Source organism: Squalius cephalus, assembly GCF_949319135.1.
Source record: "Squalius cephalus genome assembly, chromosome: 2".
NCBI lineage: Eukaryota > Metazoa > Chordata > Actinopteri > Cypriniformes > Leuciscidae > Squalius > Squalius cephalus.
This window is the reverse complement of record NC_137123.1, coordinates 28,122,823-28,147,856: the sequence shown is the minus strand read 5'-3', so window position 1 is coordinate 28,147,856 and position 25,034 is coordinate 28,122,823. Positions and strand designations below refer to the sequence as shown.

General features: G+C 35.9%; 1 protein-coding gene across 2 annotated transcripts in view; it reads right to left on the bottom strand.

Annotated features, from left to right (window-relative positions):
- Positions 1-25,034, bottom strand: part of glra3 (glycine receptor, alpha 3) — a 50,183-nt gene that overhangs the window by 24,718 nt on the left and 431 nt on the right. For both annotated transcript variants that reach the window (XM_079851514.1, XM_079851513.1), the window contains exons 2-3: positions 4,731-4,858; positions 3,796-3,863 (exon numbers count right to left, since the gene is read on the bottom strand). In XM_079851514.1, coding sequence (XP_079707640.1) covers positions 3,796-3,863; positions 4,731-4,858 — 196 coding nt within the window. The remainder of the gene's footprint in view (positions 1-3,795; positions 3,864-4,730; positions 4,859-25,034) is intronic.

The window sequence follows — 25,034 nt, the reverse complement described above, 5'->3', positions numbered from 1 at the left end:
AACTCTGCACATTTTCTCCTTTAATTCAGTTAATTTAGGCACATATGAACATGGAAATCATGTTTGGATTAGCACCAAAAAAATCGATCTGAAATCGCCTGAATGAGGTGGTCTCGGCCCACTTGAAAACGAACTCTGGAGTGGTTCGCTTGTGGTGAGAAAGCAATCCGACCCAACGGAACAAAGACAAAGTGAAAATGTGAAACTGAAATTTGGTCGGACAAACATATTTAATGACTGTTACAAAAATAGCCACAATAAGTCCACAGAGCTATTGTCTATCCATCCTAATGGAGTGGAATCTGTATCAGAAAAAAAATAGCTGTATGAGTTACATTTTAAATGTATTTTTTAACAACTTAAGGCATCTGGCCCCCCCTCCCCTCCTCAAGTTGTACCGTAGATCACATAGAACAGTTTGTTGATTTGAGTAAATGGCAAGAGTCTTGTACCCGGCTTGAAGGAAGGAATATTTATGAAGCGAAGTCCACTCTGAGTGAGGGAAAGGCTTTGGCAAAAGCACATTCTCTTCAGACATAATTATTTCAGAGTGAGTGTGCCATCTCACAGTGTATAACTTATTCAGAGCAAGCAAAGGGATGAAGGTGACAAGGCACTCTCAGTATATGTGTGTGTGATGAGCATGAGCATTCACAGACAGGAATGTTAGGACACTTGTGTAAGATAAAAGCACATTTCCTTGTTCCTGTGTGTAGATCTGTTGTAATGGGGTGAAATGCCAAATGTGGCTGTCTGCAGAGTATGGCATGACCAAATATTCAAAAAGACAAAAAATAATAATAAATAAATAAAGCGCAACATACACAGAGTTCCACACCTGGAGCCTGTTTCTATTCAACCGTGGTGGCATATAATGTACAAAAAAAGATCCCTGCAGGGATGAACTGCTCAAGTAAGTACAATAACTCCTTTCTGCCACTCATTTGCTGATTCCCTGGAGGATTAAAGATATGGCAACCTGTATACAAGCAATCCAGACCCAAGTGCATCTAAAGGCTTGGATGCTTTCTTCTGCATGAACAGCTGTTTGAATTGTCTCTTCTCTACTCCTGATGTGATTCCCCCCAGTGGTTGTTGTTAACCCACACTGCTGTCTCCAGCTCAACTTGTGAACCACTGGAGGTAACCTGATCGCTCGCTCGCTCGCTCACTCACTTCATGCTGATACTGTTCTTCTGATGTAGAAAAGTCTTGAAATATTAGTATCAACTCAGCAGATCAAAGCAGTGAATTTTGTCATTATACATAATGTCTTCACTGCTTCGTAATATATGAAAAACATTTGTCTGCCAAAGGTATGTTAATTCAGGTTGTGAAATTGCATGGTGCTCAAAAACGATTTAAGGAATTAAAAGGGTCCTTGATTATGATTTCACTTTTTAAACTTTAGTTAGTGTGTAATGTTGCTGTTTGAGTATAAACAACATTAGCAAAGTTACGACGCTCAAAGTTCAGTACAAAGGGAGATATTTTATTTTACAACAAACGGCTGGTAGGGACTACAACAAGCTTCTTCCTGGGTTGGTGACATCACGAACCCTAAAGTTCAGTAGCCCTGCCCACTGATTCGAGCATGACAAGAAGTAGTAGGTAAATAACAGACGTGATGCTAACAATGGATCGTGCAACTAAGTGATAAACATGCTTTTGAAGAGTGCAAAATGTTCTGCAGTGCCAGGTTGTGGAAAAACACTACATTAGATTTGCAGACAGCCTGAAATAAAATTTAAAAAACGATGCTGTGCCTTCTATATTGGATCCGACAGGAACGGCGCAACACACTTAAGTGAGTAAAGTTTTTACTGTGTCAACATTGCTTTGTTACAGATCGTTTGATATGTATGGGTTATGTGTACATGTCTAACCAAAATCGCCAGTGACTTCTGATATGTAATGATTCATGTAGGCATACAGTCAAGAAGTTTTTGTCTCAAAATCGTTTATTGTCAGTAAATCAAACTTCACATTGCTTCTCTTAGTAGGATGAAAATAACTTGTTATTTAATCTGTGATTAAATTATATATAGAAAGCGATCAAAGAACGCTTCCTTTTACAATTGCTGGAGCTGTCAATCAAACAGCGTGATGGACTCTTGCCAAAACTGCAGTTATAATCATCAGATCTCTTATTTACATCGTGTTTGCACTGTTAGTTATGATGAAAGCATTCGTTAGTGTGCAGAAATCGAGTTACAATGATGAGATCACTGCATTCATGCGCTCAACATGTCTGTGATCGGTAACAGTTTATTATAACGTTCAGTTGTAAGTCATTTATAAGTGGTTAGTTAATGATGAACTAATCATTTACAAAACATTCAAAAATGATTAGCAAGTGATATACTAACATTTAATGTATGTTTTGTAAATTCCATTACAAGTCATTTACAAGTGATTAGTAAATGATTAACTAATTATTTACGAAACATGACTATGCATTCATAAATGATTAATAAGTGATATGTTAATTATTGTATCGTATGTATGTTTTGTAGATTCAGTTATAAGTAATTTACAATTGATTAGTTAATGGTTAACTAATCATTTACAAAACATGAATATGCGTTTCATAAATGTTTAATAAATTACGTTTTTTTTTTTTTTTTTTATGCATGTAGCAATTAGAGGGTGCAGAAAGTGTTGTAAATGCCTTGTATACACGTACAGATCATTTGTAACAGGTAAGTAACAGTGTTCAACACAATGATGTGTAAACGCATGAATAAATCATTTACAACACTTTCTGCATCCCCTAATCTAAAGTGTAAACTATTCATCACTTGTAAATGTGTTACACATCATTCGTAGATAACATTTGTAGATCTTATGCCTTATTGATTCTTGAAGTGGTAATCTACGAATGATGTGTAACACATTTACAAGTGATGAATGGTTTACACTTTAGATTAGGGGATGCAGAAATGGTTGTAAATGATTTTTTCATACGTTTTCACATCTATAACAGGTGTTGAACACTGTAGTGTGTACTGCAGTGTAAGTGCTGACTGGTGAGGGTATAGACAGCTGTCTTCTCTGAAACACATGAGTCTTTAACCACTGGGCACCTGATGTGAGCACAACATACAAAAAAAATTAACAATTTATTAAACATTTATGAAACGCATAGTCATGTTTTGTAAATGATCAGTTAATCATTAACTAATCAAATGTAAATGACTTACAACTGAACGTTATTATAAAGTGTTACCCTGTGGTCGACTACAATTCTCATCCGCTGCAACCTTTCATACCACGATCTAAATATGATGCTATAGATATAAATATAATGCTATAATCAACAATTTTCACGATTAGTAAACCTTGAGAACTGTAATAGTAAAAATGTGCTAAAAGTTTTCAAGAGAGTTCCCACTGGTGTCGCTAATAACAAGGGTTTCTGAATTCTACATTTAGCCACTTTAAGGGGAGGATTTCAAGGGCTGAAACAAAAGACAAAGGGTTACTTCCTAGGAGCCTGGTGATGGAAGCAAGTGTGTGTCCCCTCTGACATTCAGCCACTGAACACTTCCTGACAGTGTCCTACAGTCTTTCTCACAATCTGGATTTAGATGTAATACAACATGAACGCAAAGCAGGAAACGTTTCCTCCATACAAAACACACTCTTTTAGTGACTATTAGTGCATTAATTACACCCTGTAGAAACAATCATCACAGTGCTAATATAATTGCTCTGATTTATAATGTGTAAACACCACCATGGGGCATTTGTGCATGAAAACTCATGCATGATCGCTGGATTGTGAATACATACCATAGTTGTCTCTGCAATGGAGCCGAAACTGTTAATGAATATGTTGCATGATACATTCACAGGCGGACCTGTAAAAAAGTAAAGTGAAATCAGTCATGATACATAACCTCTAAAAAGACTTTTAAAAGTGTCATTGGTTAACCAAGGTTGTTGGTTAACCAATGCATATGCAAGTATTTAATATCTATCTATCTATCTTGTTAATTCAAGATCAAGAAAAACAAGAGAAGAAAACATTTGGTTCCACTTTATGTACTGACAATTAAATTAATCATGTTTTTACGGTGTACTTATATTTAACAAATACCTGCATGTAATTACAGATGTAATTAATTTCTGTAATTACATCTATAATTACACAGTTGATATCCTGATGTGTACAATGAACTCAGGGGATAAATTTACAGCTTTATTATGCATCTGTTTGAAACACAGCGAAGTCAGGTTCCTGTCATTGAGCGTTGCCTCTCTTTTTCTTTTTTTTTTTTTAGAACTTTTCAAACTCCCTTTACTTGACATTTATGAATTAGTGGCTTCTGTAAATGAGCTTCTGAGGGGAAGTCTTTTGCCAGTTTAATAATTTAAGAAAGCTCAGGCTGATTTATGGTTTGAGATCGTTTGGGTTCATGGCCATTCTGTAACAGCATGGAAGAATGTGTTCAGGGTCACAGCAGAAACATCTAGAAGCAATAAGAAACCAGGAGCTGCTCAGTATTATTACATAATCATTTCATAGCATGAAACGGAATATAGTCACATCTGCTTCAGCTTTGTACCACATGAAAGATAAATCTCGTATAGACACCAATGATCATTATAACTAATGGTTTTAAAGATATCAAATCAAAAACAAGAAATGGTGACAAAAAAAAAAAAAAAAAAAAAACCTAAAGATACCAAAATTTATTCCTTTCAATGAGAAAAAGAACATCTACCTTTAAAGTTGGGCCTTATTCTGGCATCGTAACCTGAGATTCTTCCCATGAGCTTGTCAAGGAAGACAGAGGGTGACATGGATTCCGCTTTTCTTCGAGGGTTTTCTTGTTCTTTTGATGTTACCAAACTTAAAGAGAGAGAGAGAGAGAGAGAGAGAGAGAGAGAGAGAGAGAGAGAGAGAGAGAGAGAGAGAGAGAGAGATTTTAGCAGATCAACCACGACGACAGTCGACAAGGCTACAAATTTAAGGGGCTATACTAATGTCATCTGACATCAAATACTCAGGTTTTGCATTTGGGGCATTAGATAAGGCTGTATAAAAAGCAGCTTTTATTCACTTCAAGAAAATACAAAAAAAACAGATAAATATATTTGCATTCAAATTGGTACATATATAACAAATTTACCATCTTGTGCAATGGATTTAGCAATGTATACAGATGTCTGTGGATAAGATTTGTTATTGCACTGCATTAATGCCACCACTATAATACCCAGCTGAAAAAAAAGAGATATTATAAGAGTAATATGTTGCATTACAATAATAATAGCATTCAGCTTCATTTCATTTTGAAATACATGGCATATGCTTATCTGAGACTTATTGCATATGATCATACATGGCAACATAAACAGCTGGTGTACAAGTAATGCTGCCAAACTCCCTAGACATAAATGCACAATGGAAAATTGTGCAGCCATATTTCCTTTTAGTAATGACTGAAAGAGAATAATTTTGTCAGGCATTCTTTCTCTTGATACTGATCAGGGGTAAAAGGAAGTTCTATTGGCAGCTGCAGATAAGTGATAATTTATGTCTTGATTATTACCCCAGTGTTGAAAGGTGCTATTCTTAGTGATTGGCTTTTATATGTGTAAGCTGGATTTTTTGCAGTTGCACCCCTCTGTTCCTCAAAGAGAAGTTCACAAGTTCACATACGGCAAGCAGTGATAGGCCGTGGTTGGAAGTAAGGAAACCTACAAATGCTTGCCAGTGAATCTCATTTTGAAGTGTGGGAAGGACATGTTATTGATCGATTTGGCTTAATGAAAACACAAGGTATATTTTCAGGAATTTGTAGACTTGACATTTCATTGATCTTTTTTTCCTAAATTAATCAGGTGAGAGATACTCACTGGGGAGCTGGGGAAAGCTGTGGACAAATATCCATGAGGAACATCCATGCTTTTAAACATTTAAACCTTGTTGCATTTTCATACTTTTTACAAAATATATATTTTGTGAAAGTTACACATCTGTCCACTGTAGTGGACACAATACATCTAAGGTGGTGAGAGAAGCACAAGATGCCCCTATTCTTCAAAATTTTCTAAATGTTGAATGTAATATGTTTATATCTTCAAGTATGTTCCCCTCACTCCCTAAACTCTTTCCTGTCAAGCTTAAGCATATCCAGTCAGTTTTACTGGTATAATTATCCAGGATAATTTATTAGTCATGCAAATCCCTTTGACACAATCATTATCAATTATCATATGGAAATGAGGACACTGGCGATCTGAAACATAGAGCACCACAGGCCACTTTTTGCAAAATATGAGGAAATCTGGAATTAAATGAGGAAATTCAACAATAATCTGTGGTACTGTAGTATAGTTGTAATGTAGAATACAGCAGAATGAAATAGCATCTGAAGGGAATATTAATCACAAAAATCAATCATTTGTCAACAGGCTGGCAAAAAATGAGTGTTAAAATAAATGTTAAAATTTTGAGTGAAAAATATAAGAAATGTGATGAAAAATATTAAAAACATTTATTAAAAAAAAAGTCAAATATAAATATAAACTAATAAATAGAAAATAAATAAAACACAAGTAAGATTCAGTGTGTGGTTGTTCACATAATGCCAGTGCAATGAACTGAGCGCGAACCATGATCTGGCTTCATGTGTTATCTGTGACATGATTCATGTATTAAGCAATGTGACAAGATTATATCTACAGAAATGCTTCTTTCTGGCTACTGAAGCACCTCGTTAAGTTTCTGATGAACATAGGTCAAAGGTCAGACAGTAAGATTAGGATTAAAAGCTTGTGACGCAAAATTACTGACACTCGCTGCTCCGTCACGCAAAATCATCCTGTGAGGCAAACGCACACATTCACAACTCTGGGGCTGCTTTGCTCAGCACAGATCAGCTTTGCTCACCACTGTTGACACTGACATCCCTCTGAGCGTTCTGTTGCCATTTATTCTTCTCCAGTTTCCTCTTTCTCATTTTTCTAAGGCTTTGAGTTCTGTTGTTTTAGTTTCAAAGCTCTGAGACTAAGCAAAACTAGATCAGTTTAGAGCAAAGCAGAAGTGACTTGAGAGGGCTTTAGTGTTTCTCCATATTTGGCTGGTGCAGCATAGAGGATGATGATTTTACTCTCTACCTTTATTCCAATGCCAACTGCAGAGAATAATCACCTTTGATATCTTTCCACATCTGGGACCAATGTACTGGTTTTTGTCACACAGTTGTCTGTTTTCACTCATTTAGGGCATAACCATGATAACCACAAGTATCGAGGAACACTGAGGGCGACAAGTCCACCCCAATAATTAGATATGGTAAAAATCGTCCCATAGAAGCCGAACATGAATTCCAGTGCAATGTTTCAGTTTTAGGGGCAGTTTACAAGACACCCTTTTCAACTAAAAACGGAAAACTTTTAACTTTTAATTTTCACAAAAACAGCATTTTGGGGGCCTGAAAACACAAACGTTTAAAAACACATTTCAAAATGCACGTTTTTGAAAATGATATTACCATTTCCGTGTAAACTACATTAATGCGAATGCGTACATTACGTGTTTGACATGGTAATGGCTATGACAATGTCGAATATCCATTGCGTATTACGTGTTCAGTCTATAGGCGCGTAGTGTTTCTTTACAAAGTGAAATTGTCAACTGGCTTGGCATGCATACTATAGAGGTTTTTAGTCGTTTTCGCTGATTTGACAATGCTGTCGTCTGTTCGAAACCTTTCAAAAATGCAAAGAAAACTTTTCCTATTTTAGTACATCATTGTCATGTAAATGTACCCTTCATGGTGAAAGCGAAGCAGTGTACGAGTAGAAAAACTAAAGTGATGAAAGCAAGCAAATGCCAAAGTCAAGACGGTATACACAGAATACTCTTCTAATTTTACAATTTCATTTTAACTGAGTATTCCAAAACACAAATATTTTCATAATGACATGGCTGTCTGGAATGAAGAAAGTGAAGAACTGATAGACATGAATTCAATTCAAAATGGTATAAGCACTGCTTTGTTTATGGTTTGTATAACCACAGTCCTAATTCCGTTTTTGAATCACAAATACAGACTACTGCCACCAGCAGGTATGGAAAGGTATTTTCTCAACCACAGAATGCATGCGCTAGTTGGCCTTTGGCTGTCTTTGTGGTGTATTCAAGCACAAGGCGATTTTGCTGGGTAGGTTTTATTGTTTTATTTTATTTTTATGTTGGCTTGGTGTGTCGCATACTTAACAAGCACTGATGTTGCTTCTGAAGCTGACAGAAACTGCATCTGTGTAAAAGCCTCTGGCTGTAAGAATTGTGTCATTGTGTTGGGCCTTCCTGACTATGCAGAATTGTGAAGTCAACAGTGCACATCCCACCTTTGCTCCCAGGAGCAGTAAGGAAAGTGCAAATCTCAAATTACCAAGCTCCTTCTCAGCAGAAAGAGCCAAGCCTCCAGCAACAGCTCTCTCTCTCTCTCTCTCTCTCTCTCTCTCTCTCTCTCTCTCTCTCTCTCTCTCTCTCTCTCTCTCTCTCTCTCTCTCTCTCTCTCTCTCTCTCTCTCTCTCTCTCTCTCTCTCTCTCTCTCTCTCTCTCTCTCTCTCTCTCTCTCTCTCTCTCTCTCTCTCTCTCTCTCTCTCTCTCTCTCTCCTCCCTGAAACCCTGGTCTAGGCAGAAACATCCCTACCAGAGAAAGCCACCAGCCATGGATTTGCTCTTACAACCCATAGAAGGAGTCACCTCTGGGTCCAAATGTCTTACTGGTTTCCTGCAGTCCCAGATATATTGTCCTTGACACTCTCCCATTCCCTCCTACCAATACCAAAGGAGGCCTAGAGACAGTTACCATGGAAACCACAGGCCAATGAAGCGTCAATGGTGGTCAACAGAGCGAGGCAGTCACAGAGGATGCTCACGTTGGAGCCGATCGAAGGGGATTGAGGAGATGGCGTGAATGTGCATGTGTGGAGCCAGAAGGGAGAATAGCGACATCCGTAGATTGCATTCTGCCTCAGTGCACAAATGAATCATTGACAGAAATAACATATGGTTAAAGTTAGGGCCTACTCTCTCACACACATACATACATTGTAAATTTACTGAATAGATTTGACTGTGTGTGAGGATGTTGTATTCATTGCTGAAAAAATTGCTTTGGTTAAAACTCTCATTAAGGGTGAGCTCAATGGCTATCATAGCATCAGAATATGACTTTTGAAAAAAGGTTTTAACTGGTTAAAATAGATAGAAATGATAAAAGACAGGTTCAGAATGACAGATAAGTCGAGAGAAGGACAGAGTAGCACTTCAAAGTCTTCACATGGCCACATGAAAGAGAGGGAAAGAATGAAAGAGACAGATTGACGGAGCATATCAATGATAGAAAGAAACAGGATAGCTAAGACAATTAATTGGAAACACCAGCTCACAGTTCAGTCATTATAAAAGAAGAGTTATAGCTTCACCTTTACACTGTGACAGCTCTGACTTAATCAAAAGCACTTACAATTCACACACGGTTCACTTCACATTCAGTCTCCGGCGAGAATAAATGCCAGCAGACACTATGCTCAAATTCACACGCAACATTCATCCACATAGATTGTATCTGAAATATGTAATTTAATAGTTTTGTATTGTTCATTTACACAGATTACAGCAGCATTATAAGATTGCTTGCATGTGTTACACACATTTATTATTTTCGGTTGTGCTCTGCTTATTCACTGGCACCAAACACAGGTATCCGCATCTATGCACTCTGTGTACTCTTACTGTAATTAATGTGAATAACCAAAATACACTAATTAATATTGTATAGGTATATATTACCAATTATAGACATGTTTATACAGTATATGTGTATAATTATGTATATGTACACTACCATTTAAAAGTTTGGAGTTGGTAAGATTTTTTGAAAGTTTTTTAAATCTCTTTAAAAAAGGCAGCATTTTTTTTTTTGTAAAAAATAAATAAATAAAATAATAATAATAAAAAACAGTCATATTGTAAAAATATTATTACACTTTAAAATAGATGTTTTCTATTTTAATATGGGCTTATTGTTAAATTCAAAGTTATGTCATGAATTTCTAGATGGTGAAGGCTGATTGGTCCTTAACTCAGTCTGCTTGCAATCACATCATTCTCTATAGAGCACAGCTGATTGGCTCCTGCTCTATCAGTATCCAATGAGCTCGCTGCTCAGCCTTCAATACTTTGTCAGCATTAGTTGTAGCAGTGCAGAGCGCTTTCAGAAACCCTCCACCTTCCCCAGCTCCACCTGTATTGATCTGCTACGGGTAACGCATGTATATTGTACAGCAGCAGCATGTCTTGCTTGCTCACAGCAGCGTGTGGTGTGTGTATTGGCTGTAGCAAGTCCCGTTCTTGCTCTGCAGCAGCAGCAGCAGCAGCAGCAGCAATAACCAACTGCAGCAGCAAAACCAGCGGCATAGCAGATCTATTCTGCCAAGACCAAACATTTCGTCATTGTCATATCCATTACCATTTCAAACACTCACAGAGTTGTCATTACAGAAATATAATTTATTACTGTGATGATAAAGCTGAATTTTCACCATCATTGCTCCAGTCTTCAGTGTCACATGATCCTTCAGAAATAATTCTAATATTTTGATTTTGTGCTCAAGAAACAGTTCTGAATTGAAATGTCCGGTGAGTGGCGCTAAAATCTCAATGCTTCATCACGGTTTAAAATAACGTACACCTACACTAAACCCTAAACCTACTCAATAGTGTTAACAAAAAGCAAATGTGACATAAAAATGCAATCGTATTACGTTGTTTTTATTGCATTTTAGCTTAGTTTTGAGCTCTTTTAACGTGACTCTACTTTCACAGAATTTGTACCCGAACTCACCACATCGCAAGTACAATTCTGTACCAGCTACCGAGCAAGCTTATGTCATTAAAACCGAACATACGGAGCTGGTCAAGTGATGCAAACTCCAAAATGTATTTGCTTACAAATCATGCACCATGGTAAAAAGTGTTTTGAGGTTAGAACACAAGGAGCCGTGTGAAAACAAGTCTTTATTAATCTATTATCTACCCTGTAATCATAATTATGTATGAAAACAATTAAAAGTGATTGCTGTTTTACTGCCTCTAGTGTTCATTTTTGTTGGAAACTGCAATGATATGTAAAGAAGGGATTAACAAAAGCATTAACAAAATTAAGAGTTTTTAATTTTAATTTCAAACAATCAGCTTGTTTTATCATAGAGTAACTTGCATCACAATAACTATACAACCATATACAGCATATCTTCCATCTCATTACGCCTAACGAGCCTGTGAAATGCATCCAGTTAGTATGAGGGGAGTATGGCTGCAGTTTTGTTGTCACCCCCTGTAGGCTTCAGTCTCATTGGGTTGTCATTGCTGCGGGACAAACAACCCGCTCCCCCACCCCTCGTCTGCTTCCCTTAACGTGAAACCACAGCTAAACTGCTGGATCGGTGTGACCTGTCCTGTCAGCATGGTGCTCGCTGTGTTGTCTTGCTTTGCTAATGCGAGGAGGCTGGACACAATTTGGCTCCTTTGTTTTCGAGTGGTTGATCTTCTCTGAATGTTGCCCACTGTCGTATTTGTGTTGCATACTGTGTGAGATGCTGATGGAACTTGTGTTGTTTAGCTGACGGGCATAGACTGGCCATCAGCCTGAAGTGTGCTGGACTGGCTAATATGTCTTTCCTTATTAAGGTGCTAGTTAGTTTTTTATAGTCAGTGAGTAATGAGTGAATTTGTATGGGAATGTGTTGCCACCCTGTCCCAGAGTATTACCGTGACAGCTGATATTTATCTAAATTAAAAATCCAGTGACATCAGCCAGCCGAAATAATACCTCACTCAGAGAGTGATACGACTGACTGGTTCCAAACCATGGAGTCAAAAAAGTCAAAAAATATCAAATAAAAATAATAACTCTTATAAATAAATACATAAATCTATTGATTAACTGGGATGTGATATTTCCGTATTTATACAAATAATTGATTAGGTACTTTGCTTTTGTTTCTCTCAGTTACCTGTTTTCCTTTGTTCCAGTTTCCTGCTCCTCATTTGTCTCCATATTTTTTGATTAACTCGCCATCACCTGTTCGTCATTTGAGTTCTATCACCTTGTGTATTTAATTTCCTCCTTTCGAGTTGGTGTCTGGTTTTGATCATGTGAATGTGTAAATGTATGCTCATTTGTTTATGCCATAAATGCTGTTACAAAGTCATTAGCCTTATGGATTACTTCTTGAGTTTGATTTATTAAAGAACCTTTTGTTTATTGGAACCTGTTTGAACCTTTTTCTTCATCCTCACCATCAGTGTCACCAGATCCTGACGGTTTCCGCCACTGAATAAAAAAGGTAATTGCAACTTTTTATCACATAATTCAGACTTTTTTCTTGCAATTGTGAGTGTACATCTCAAAATCAGAATTGTGTGATATAAACTCGCAATTGAGAGTTATAAAGTCAGAATTGTAATATAAAATGAGCTCTTTTAAATTTAAGTCACATTAAAAGTTTCATTTACATTTATTAATTTAGGTGACTATAATCCAAAGAATATACAAATGAGTAATGGTGCAAAATTAGTGAATCATGAAGCATTATCCTTTTTTAGAAAAGTATAAACTGCTAGTCTGTCATTGGTAATTGATTTCCTTAGAGATACAAGCACCTTGTGATTTGTCAACTGATTGGGTGACTTTTCTGCTAAATTGGATCGAGACTGGAAGCAGTCAGAGACCTTCTCCTCCCCCATTGCTCTCTGATATTAAGCATGCACACCCTTGCCAAAATAATCAAAAGGGTGTGCTCGTGTGTGTGGTCAACCACAAAATTGGTAGTAAAGATAACTGCCATTTGGGTTAAATGGCTTCCATTGCTTGAAGGCAGTGGCACATCTCAATCTGTCATTATAGACTAACAGAATGAAAATTATAACAAACACAGACAAGAAACCACCATGCTTGAATTCAACATAAATGCCAATGTAACCATCATGTTAATCATATTGATTTTTCTTATTAGCTATATTCATAAGAAACTAGATTATTTTACAGTGTCTGGTTCTGCACATGCAATGAATAATTTGTTGACTCCCCTATAGACTTAATTAACTGTACACCAGATAAGAACTTGAAAAAAAAATCTCGTCAGTTCAGTAGATCGGTAGATACAAATAAACAAACAAATAAACCGAGTAAATAAAAATGAAGCAGGAATCCAGAGCACATGGATTCAAACAATGATCAGAAGACATGATCGCCTGAGGGTTTCCAGCAGTAACTGGAACAGATGGTAGTACAAATGAATAACCAAATCCGGTAACACTTTAGAATACTGTTCCTTCATTAATGAATAATTACACGGGAACAAACGAGTAACGTATTATTAACATTCTAGTAACTACTATTAACTAACAAGAAACTCTGATTAACAAATTAGTAAGTAATAGCGCTCAGATGAATGTAGTAGTTCATTATTAGCTAATCAATAACTACTATTTTTTTCATACCTCCCAGAGAACTACTATCTACAGGTTCATAATTAACATGAATAATGCATAATTTATAATAAAAGGTTATGGTAACCCACTAGTAATGACTCAAGTATTACTACATCATTCTAAAGGAACTGCTAATTATTTGGATCAGTATTCTAAAGTGAACAACATGATAACAACCTAATATTGACTGAAGTCATTGTAAGCTTTTGAGATTTTTCTAAGATTTTGAACAGCAATTCCTTCCAATGGATTTGGTAACACTTTAGTCATTACTAGTGTGTTCCCATGATCTTCACTTTAGAATACTGATCCAAATAATGAGTAGTTCCTTTAGAAAGATGTAGTAACACTTGATTCATTACTATCCAAAACCTTACAAAAGCCTTAAAAGCTTACAATGACTTCAGTCAATATTAGGTTGTTATCATGTTTTTCACTTTAGAATACTGATCCAAATTATTAGTAGTTTCTTTAGAAGGATGTAGTAACACTTGATTCATTACTAATGGGCTACCATTACCTTATATTAAACATTGTGCATTATAAATATTTATTAACCTGTATATAGTAGTTCTTATAGTCTTCAGTGAGGTATGAAAAATAGTAGTTATTGATTAGCTAATAGTGAACTACCACATCCGACTGAGCGCTATTACTTACTAATTTGTTCATCAGAGTTTCTTGTTAGTCAATAGTAGTTACTAGAGTGTTACTAATGCATTACTCATTTGTTCCTGTGTAGTTATTCATTAATGAAGGAACAGTATTCTAAAGTGTTACCCCAAATCCTTTATTTCTAAAATTAAGAATACTTCTGGTTTGTTTAGCTGCCCTTGTGTCACAACACAAGGGTGTGTGCGTAGCAAACAGACAGACGAAGATTCAGAAGAAAATATTTCCAATTTTACGAAGTTTAATCCAAACAGGCAATAATCCAATACAGGGCAGAGACACACATTTAACGTGAACGATAGACCAAAAAATGACATATAAATAGTGACTCAAACAAGATGATTATTTACACACAGCTGATGCAAATGAACTCATAGTGACAGTGACCACGGAGACAAACGAGTGGCGGGAATCTGAACACTGAACACTGAAGATGAATGAAAACAAATTAAAAAGTCCATGAAAACTAAACACACTGAACATACTGTGACACCTTGTACTTCATTTCAGATTGTTTTGAAATGTCTTTTATGCTCACCAAGGCAGCATTTATTTGATCAAAAATACAGTCATATTTTTTAAATATTATTACAATATCAAACAACTGTTTCTTATTTGATTATAGGCCCTGAATTTCAAGTTGCCATCATTCCAGTTCTCATTGTCACATGATCCTTCTAATATGCTGATTCGGTGCTCAAGAAACATCTCCTATTATTATCAATGTTGTTTTGATTAATATTTTCATGATACATATTTTAGGATTCTTTAATGAATAGGAAGTTCAAAAGAACAGCATTTATCTGAAATGTTTATCTTGACATTATCAATGTCTTTACAGTCACTTTTAATGAACTGAATGCATCCTTGCTGAATAAAAGTATTAATTTATTTAATAGTAATAAAAAAAATATTACTGACCATAAACTTATGAAAAATAGTGCATATATCAGAGCTCTTGGAAACCACCACATTTCCTTGTGTGTTTGTGCACACATGGACAATACAGCTCATAATGATTCTGATTCTGAATTCCTTTTATTCATGGTCGCTTTGATAGAATCTGAAAAAGAAAAGTCTTTGAGCCTTTCTTCTAGTGATTGTTTCACCCTCCCCCACTTTGGCTTTCCAACTGAAATGAATGTAACATGAAGGTGCTTCCAAAACACTCCCCTGGAGTAAGTGCAGAGAGACATGTGAGGGCAGAGATTATCAATTTAATCGGGATCAGATAGACACTAGATGATTCTCTGGATGGTGTCCATCACAAACACTAAATGTAATTCCAGCCAGGCAGAACATGCTCTCCAGACTAAGCAGGGAAGAGAGTCAGTTTGCTATAACTGTCAGTGTTGGAGAGTAGCTATAACTAACTAAGTAGTGAAGCTAAACATCAACTGCCTTCTCTCTTATATATGTAGCATTAGAAAGTCCAGACATTAACAGACAACAAAAAAAAAAAAAAAAAAAAAAAAATCCGGTATTGTAAAGGCTTCTAATTTTGTTTTGGCGGCCTCCTACAATAGGTTTACATGCATCCAAGGTAAAAAAGCATCCATGTTGAGTCTTTTCAACATGTTTTCAACACAGACCAAACTCTACAGGCCTCAGCTACTGTAGTGTTTGAGGGCGGGTAAAAGTAGATGTTGTTTGTTACAGTAGGTTCATTGAGGAAGTAAGATTGTAATTACTGATGACTCAATTCAAGCAGTTCAGAATCGGTTATTTCTTTTGGGACACGAAAATTCCATTTATTATGCACTTTGATCATTCACACTACATGATAGATAATATCTGAAAAAGCATAATAGGGGCACTTTAACATAACTAAAAAGTTTTAAATCACTGTCATCAGCTCAATTATATAAATCAGTGTTTTTTCAGTTTAAGATTATCTGTTAAATATGATGTCAATCTAATTCCTATTGTTTGTTCCTTCAAAAACCCTCATTGTTTTGTGTCATAAAAACGGCTGTAATTAAATTTTGAATGATCATATAGTTATACTTAAAAGAAATGTTCTCCTTAAATAGCTGCAATGTCGTTAGCTCCTTTAAATTATGATGAGTAGCTTGAGACTTGGCATGCTACAGTTTCAAAGCAGCTGCCAAATTTAGAAGACTGTCCTATTTTTTCCTAGAGTCACCCTGTGGAGTCTGGGTTTATTGAAATATGAAAAATCCTGGTTTTAGCGCTAAACAGGTGTGAAAGCTCCCTTCTATGCTTGTCCTCTGGGAGCGCCGCAGCAGGAGAGATCTACAGAACTGGAGTACACCATCAGCCAGAACCCAAATATGTTACATGTCTGATTAGGTGACAGAAACACTCTTTCTCTTCTTAACCTTACACATACATGACAATTGTAAGATGCTTCACTTACTGTATGTTGACAGTGAAGGTTTTCTGTGCTTGTAAACCTGCTTTTTTTTTTTTTTTCAGATTACTGTGTCTCTGTCCAAATCTTTTGTCTAGCTCATCATTATGAGACAAGTGCTAACAGTAATCATTTGTGTTCCACATGGTGATTTTCTACATGCTCTCAATCTTTAGCACTTGTGTGTATTTTTTTTTTATGGTGACAGGAGACTGTCGTTTAAGATAAGTCCATACACAGCTGTTATTAAATTTTAAACTCTGTTTCTAAGTAATTGCATATGCTCACCACTCCTTGATGTACTTTAATTTTACACCACTAACTGAAATGACCTGAGTACCCTGGGATCCTCAGTCTCATTCTCCATATTTTATGTAAGGCCCTCATTTCCTTTTCACTCAATACGCCGACTGCATAAATTTGTCATTCTGCAGAACACTGAACTGTCCTTTTCCATATGTTTGAGGTGTGGCTGATAAACATTGTCTCTAACAGTCACTAACTATATTGACTAAATCTATGTGATTTAAATATTATTGTTTAAAGTGCCCCTATTATTCTAATTTAAAGTTTCCTAATGTTGTTTTGGAGTCTCCTACAACAGGTTTACATGCTTCAAAGGTAAAATGTTCTCATAATATACATTTGCACATCACCACATTTTTCAATAATTTTCAAATGACTCGTCACATGAATCAGTCTCTTTAAATCCCTCCTTTCTGCGAGCTACTCTGCTCTGATTGGCCAGATAGCTCAGTCTGTTGTGATTGGTTTACTGCGTACAGCGCGTGTCGAAAACAAAAACGCCCATTGCCATAACAACGTCAGCTGTCCTGAGGCTTCCTACACTATAAACTAAAGACAGTAACGTACAATGACGTTGATTTTACCATATCAATGGCGAGTCCGATGATGAAACACTGGAAGAACTAGTCATTCAACCCGAACCTCCATCGCAAGGACAACTTGAGCAGGATGTTTCTCAGTGATACACTACTCAGTTTGAGGTAGATACATTATGAGATGTTGCAACTGTAACTCCTCATCATCAGCATTAACAAGTGTATGTCCATCAACAAAGTCCATCCTCAGTTCGTATGAATTAATACAATGTGAATCGTATGAAAATGCATGATTTTTCAGAAAAAAAGTAGGCTAAGCATTAAGATCAACCCCAATAACCATCATGTAAAAACATGAATGAGATTGTACAATGTACAAATTAGCCACCAATTTTCCAAAATGTAAAATAGTTATGAATTGTCATGAGATTGTGTTGAAGGAAGCCCACTCTGTTCTGGAAATGAGCTTTTGTGTCTGCATGGTCTCATAGCCTAACTTATATTACATTAAACACACACACATACAGTACTTAACATTCTGTTTCCATCACATACAACAGACTGATTGTCCGTAGCACAAAGGCTGGACTGAGGAAACACTGCATCAATACTCAGATCAATGCAACCACAGACCTCTCTGCAAAGATCTGCACCTTTCATCTCCATCCTCTAATGTAACATCCTTTATGTGCACATACACAGACAGACAAACACACACACACACACACACACACACACACACACACACACACACACACACACACACACACACACACACACACACACACACACACATACACAAACGCACACACACACACACACACACACACACACGCACACAAACAAGCACGCACACAAACAAGCACGCGCACACACACACACACACACACACACACACACACACACACACACACACACACACAACGGACAGATAAAAACGCAAAACATTTTTACACAGCCCTCCACAAGAAAGCCCTCCACAATTCTCACTATTAACTAACTATTAACTATGACTTTTGCCTCAATAAACTCCTAATAACTGATTATTAATAGTTAGTAAGATAGTTGTTAAGTTTAGGTATATAGGATTAAGGGATTTAATCCTATATACCTAAAATGTATATTTTTTAAAATGTGCTTTTATAAGTACTAATAAACAGACAATATCCTAGTAATATGCATGCTAATAAACAACTAGTCAGTAGTGAGAATTGGACACTTAACTAAAGTGTTACCAAAAATTGTTCCCCCACCAGATGAAATGTCTTGAGATGACACAATAAAAAAGTATGGTATAGTAAGTAAGAAAGTAAGTACGGTCACACAGCACTCATAGACCTTTATTAAAAAAAAAAAAAAAAAAAAAAAAACCTTATCAAAATATGTTCTGATACCAAATTGCTATATATACTGTAAATATTACTAGCAGCAATACATGTTGGCTTGAGGACAGCCACAGTGGCTCAAGCTCTAATCTGCTCAGGCTGGTGTAGAAACATGCACAATTCTCCATTCAATGTCTGTGGATTTTGGGTTTAGCTGCTCATAGTGTTGCATCACTGCAGCACAATATTTATAAAAATTGTCCCTGAAATTTCACAGTGGTCTTCAAACCTACAGCATGTTCCCAAGCCTAGAATAGCTCTTAACAAATTAACACGGTCCCGTACTTCTAGTTTGTGTACCGACTTACAAGATGTACACTTCACCCAGTTTAGTCTGTTAGTGTGTGTTGTCAAGCCAAGTGGAAACAGGAAACAAGTTAAGTGGACAGGGAAGAGCTCTCCTGCAAGCCCAGCCGAGAGGTATTTTTATTGATGGGAGTAGATGCAGCTTTACTAAGCATGAGCTGAGAAAAACAGGAACTTACACTCCACAGTATGTGACAGCAGTGACACTGATGTGTGACAGAGATTTGCGTTTCGCGCATCAGCTGCCACGGTGGTAACTTAAATGTCACAGTTATAGCTTATTTTCGCCACTATATGCAAACTGTGACCAGCATGCATAACTTAGGTAACAGCTCTCATCCTGGACGCTCTTTTTGCTGAACGTCACCACCACACCACTGCCTCATCTCTTAGTAAGAGGCATAACTGCTGAGAGATCACTTTAATGGTGTTTGTTGTGACGTTTATGAGGAATCATATAGGGATTTTAAGAGTTAGCATAGCTTTTACTGTTCAAAACTTTGAGGTAAGTAAGATTTAAAGAAATTAAAGAAATGAATGCTTTTACTCCACAAGTATGCATTCAATTCATATATAATATAGCTGTTTTCAACTGTGATTAAGAAATGTTTCTAGAGCACAAAATCAGCCTATTAAAATGATTACTGAAGGATCATGTGACTCTGAAGACTGGAGAAAATTCAGTGTTGCTATCACAGGATAAAATTACATTTTAAAACATTAAAATGGAAAACAATTTATTTTAAATTGCAATAACATTTCTCACTATCACTGTTGTTACTGTATTTTTGAACAAATACAGAACAGACATGGTGAGCATCAGAGACTTCTTTCAAAACATTAAAAAACTTATTTTTTCAAATGCTTGAAAGAGAACTCTTGTTGAGTACTCTTGTATTTATCTTAGTGTTCCCTGTTGCCTTTCAGATAATGAAGTGTCAGATGTTTTATCTTTTTAATCATTTTTGATATCAACATTTTTGGTTTTAACCTGGCATTTGTTTGGATCTTACTCCTCGACATTTTCCTCATACATAAAAGCTTTTTGAAAACTTAAACATTTTAAGCTGCTTACAGAGGCCTCCCTCTGTTTCTCGGTTCCTCTGTCTTTCTTTATCTTTCAAAAACTCTGACGAAAGTATTCAAGAGAAACAGGGCTGGCAGAATAACTCAAAGTGCAATCAATGCTTTGTGACAAAATCTTATCAATAATGCAACAGGAGCTACCTAATCTGCCTTTTACAATACGCAAACTGGCACAGGAGGCAGAGGAGTGAAACGGGCTCAAAGAAAAAGACTAAAATATCCCTTGAAGGCAGAGAAAAAGAGAGCATTAGTGCTTTTGGAAGCCGAGTGGTTTGTTAAAGAACAAGAGCCGGTTGGTCCTAATGCAGACGGTGAAAGGTACACGGGAGGACGGGAGGAAAACAGAAACGATGAGGTTCTCTTCCCGCTTGGGGGTCGCTCTCATCTTTTGGAACATTCCGCTCCAATGAGCGTTTCAGCAGATGACAATGAAACCAAGAGCAGTGCAAATATGAACAAACACATGGCTTTTGTGTGTGTGTGTGTGTGTGTGTGTGTTTGTGTGTGTCACTCTCTTGTTAATGTGTCATGTCACAGAAAGTGATTTTATGTATTATTCAAATTAAAAGTTGTATCTGTTCATTTTATTTAATATACCTGAGCTAATATGAACTAACAATGGACATTTGAATTTTTTATTAATGAAACAAATGTATTGCTCATTATTAGGTAATGTAATGCATTAACTAATGTTAACTGGGACTTAAAATGTTACCATTTATGTAGGTTTAGTAGTTTTTAATATAAAACCACAGTGTACTACTGTACATTGTCCACATCACTCCTTTTTAACACTACTAACTGCCTAGTACGTCCTACCATTGAGAGAAAATCAGACACAATTAGTTTTTTCGAAAGGTATTAGGGTTGTATGATTCCCTCCCACTCTTAGTGACAGAATTCTATAGGTATTTGAAAGCTGAATTTTTAGGCATATATAAGACTTAAAAATAATGACATAATATTTTTGGTGGGTGAATTGTGAGACTCTCTTGGAGCAGATGACACAATGTCCTACACTGTCTTTGGTCCAGTGCTGACATTAGCCTGTCCTTGTCTATTCAAGTTATTTGAGTTGGCACTGGCAGAACTGCTGCCACAAAAAGTCCCTAAATAAACAGACAGGTCTGACAAAGCAACAATCTCTGTCTTTCTCTAATTAATTACGTATGCAGCATTTCCCCACTCTGAATAGTACTTATATGAATAAACATCATAGACACAGACATCCCACAGGAAACATCTTTTTGTTTTCTATTACATAGCTGTACATAATTAAATCCAAGTCTTCAAACCATGAAACTGTAATGGAAATGTCAGTTTTAATAATAACACACTTTTCAATCCTTCCAACAGTCAGTCTTTGTGAAGATTAATTAAAATCGTCCATCTAAATGCTAATTGCTTCTGTCCTGTCTCTCTATATCAAGTTCTGATTGATGAAGTGTTTTTTAGTACAGCAGTGAATATTTCTCAGATAAAGGTATCCTTTTGTCCATTTTAGACATTCTACTAACTACAAGTAACTTTGCTACTATAATGTTACAACTAACTCTCATTAATTTGCAACTACATGTCAACTAACTCTAATATATCAGACTGATAGATTAGACTGTTAGGTTATGGTTAGGGTTAATAAGTAGACATATAATTGAAAAGTTACTTATAGTTAGTAGAATGTCTGTGAACGGAGGATCGAAATAAAGTGTTAGCAGATATTAAGGAGAAAGTCTACTAATACTCTATGATTGCTATAGTTAACGTGTTGCAGCCGTATTAGCAAAGTTGTAGTAGAATGTCTTAAGTGACCTATCGAAATAAAGTGTGATTGAAAGTTTTTTTTTTTTTAAAGTTAATATTTATAAAGGCACATACCTTAAAAAGTCTGGGCTACAGAAAAAAAAAAGCTACCAAACATTTTCATGGTGTTTGCTCAGGGGGAAAAAAAATGCACATGCTGACCTTTTGTGACAACATGACCCAATAACAGTTGTCACACTGTATTTAAAATCCTCACATACTGTAGGCTTTTCAGAAACGTTTTGAGTAAAAATAAATACAATCCGAAAATAACTCTTTTAATGTGCCTTTATTATACAGTTGACCCTTGCCTAATTGTATGCTGATGTGTTTTTTTTATTTTTTACCCAACAACTTTAGCCAACAATTACATTTTAGCTTATTATTCAGTTGAAACCAACATGTGCATAAAAAGCATTTGAATAATTGAACTTTTACTCAAAATCTTATACTGAAATATAGCTCTTGTGACAAATTCCCCGTGTGACAGCTAACCTCCGTGACCCTTATTTGGGTCCCTAAAGCTATTGAGAAATCGTATTAGTCATTCGTGAAGCAACCAACAAGTTAGAAACTGTGACAATATTCAACGTCCAACAAAACAGGGTACGACATAAAGACTCTGGGGTACTAAACAGCATTTTGATCCTTTAAATTCTTGAAGAAAACAACACATTAAAATTCGTTAACCCAGAGGCACATAATGACTAGCTACTGTAGTATGAAGCAGAGGCATGTAAACCTGTGCTGAGTGGTGTAGAACACAACACTGTTACTGTGCCATATTCCATTATCCTTTCTGAGGATAGACTGACAGCTATCTGTCTGTACTCATTCACAGTGTGTGAATGCCTGAGCGTATGCATGCTGGGGGCCGTTTTATGATTGTAGTTGTTGATGTATGTGTGTTGTCATCTGTGGCAATGTGGTGAGGACTTTATGTTTTGATGTGTTTGAGGATCTGCTACGTGGCTTTGGGAGTTTGCATGTAAATAATTTTTCCTTTTTCTTTTTCTTTTAGAAAGTTGTGGAAAGCGCTCATGAAAATTATTTTTACTTTCAAAAACACACTCAAAATATGTAGTCCACATGTAAACTTGTAGCCAAATTTCTCCATAGTTGTTTTGTAAATATCATCTCTGGTTTACACTTGTAAATCTGTATTTAAAAAAAAAAAAAGTATATTCTGAAAAAATTATAATAATAATTTGGTTATCAAAATCAAAATATTAGGCTGTTTAATATATAACTCAACCATATTAATATGTGACCCTGGACAACAAAACCAGTCACAAGGGTCAATTTTTTTAAATTGAGATTTATACTGAGATATATACTGAAAAAATAAGCTTTCCGTTGATGTATGGTTTGTTAGGATAGGACAATATTTGGCTGAGATACAACTATTTGAAAATCTGGAATCTGAGGGTGCAAAATAATCGAAACATTGAGAAAATCACCTTTAAAGTTGCGATTTTGCTGCATTCACTCACTAAAATATATTTTTTTATATATTTACGGTAGGAAATTTACAAAATATCTTAAACCTAATGATTTTTGGCATGAAAGAAAAATCGATAATTTTGACCCATCCAATGTATTGTTGGCTATTGCCACAAATATATGCATGCAACTTGTGACTGGTTTTGTGATCCAGGGTCACATATAGTCAATAACAGTTACACATCACTATTAACACATTAATAAGACTAAACAAGATTCCATCAACTGTGAAAATGAGTTAAAGAGAAGTCTACAGAGCGTGCAAATTCAATCTTTGCACAAAGATCTTGATTAAGATATAAGCACACTGAGACCACTACTTCTGAACACCTTGCTGGCAATGAACCTGTTGTGGAGTGATTATGAGCCATTGTTGACTGATATAAAAAATAAATGATCGTTTTCCACATCATTTCGAGCTATTCACTATCCATAGTCTTTGCCCTCTCTGAAGATAAATCTTATTGGTGAGTAGCTCTTGCAAAAAGTTCTTCTCAACGTTTTACATAACGCATTCTAAAGTAAGACTTGGTAGCAAGGATGAATATTTCCTGTACATTGTAATTAATTATGAGTGGTGGAATGAGGCACATCCAGCTTTTCTTTGAAAACAACTTCCTCTTAGATGTCTATAAGTAAAAACTCTCCCTCAGGGTGAACAGAATGGCAGCCAATACAAAGGCGGAACAGACACTGCAAGTGCCAACGTATCAATAATGCAAGACTTTACGCTTGCGTGAGCCCAAGGATCGTAGACAAATGAAACATTAAAAATTCATAGCATCATCAGCCAAAAGAATTGTGAGGATTCAGTACAGTTCAAAGGGACCCAGAACGCCAATTTCATATTTTGAAGCTACTTGCAAGACTAGACAGAAAGGGTTATGGAAAAAAGTGTACGGCAGAGTAAAAATAATCACCTAAACTAATAGATATATGATGGGCTTAAATGAATATAATTTGGGACTCATAAGAAGTTCCACTGGGGTGTAGTATCAGAAGTACAAAAATAAATTACCATAAAATTAAACTGTTTTGGAAAAATCCATTTACTCCTTTCAAATTCAAATCAATTAATAATTTTTATATAAAGGAAGAGACTATTATGAAACAAATACCTATTTCCTTTTCTTTAATTTGCATCATTTTATATTTTGTTTTATGTTTCCTTTAATATTTTCAAATTTATAATATTATTGCACAAAACCGTCATTAACATGTTTCCTAATAGCAACATTTAGAATTATAGAAATAATGAAAAGTATTTTACTTCAGAAGAACGATACTTTTTATTAGGATCCCAGAGCTCTAAGTTACTCTGTGAAAATGACAAGATATCACCTGTTACACTAAGAACAAGCTGCTTAAAAACTTTATCTGTGCCTACAATAGCCATCATGAATGCGGTGGTGACGAGATATATTCTCGTGCATTAAACTGTACAAAAAATAAAATTAAATAAATAAATAAATAAATAAATAAATAAATAAATAAATAAATAAATAAATAAATACTATCTTTACTCTCTCCTCCACCAGGGA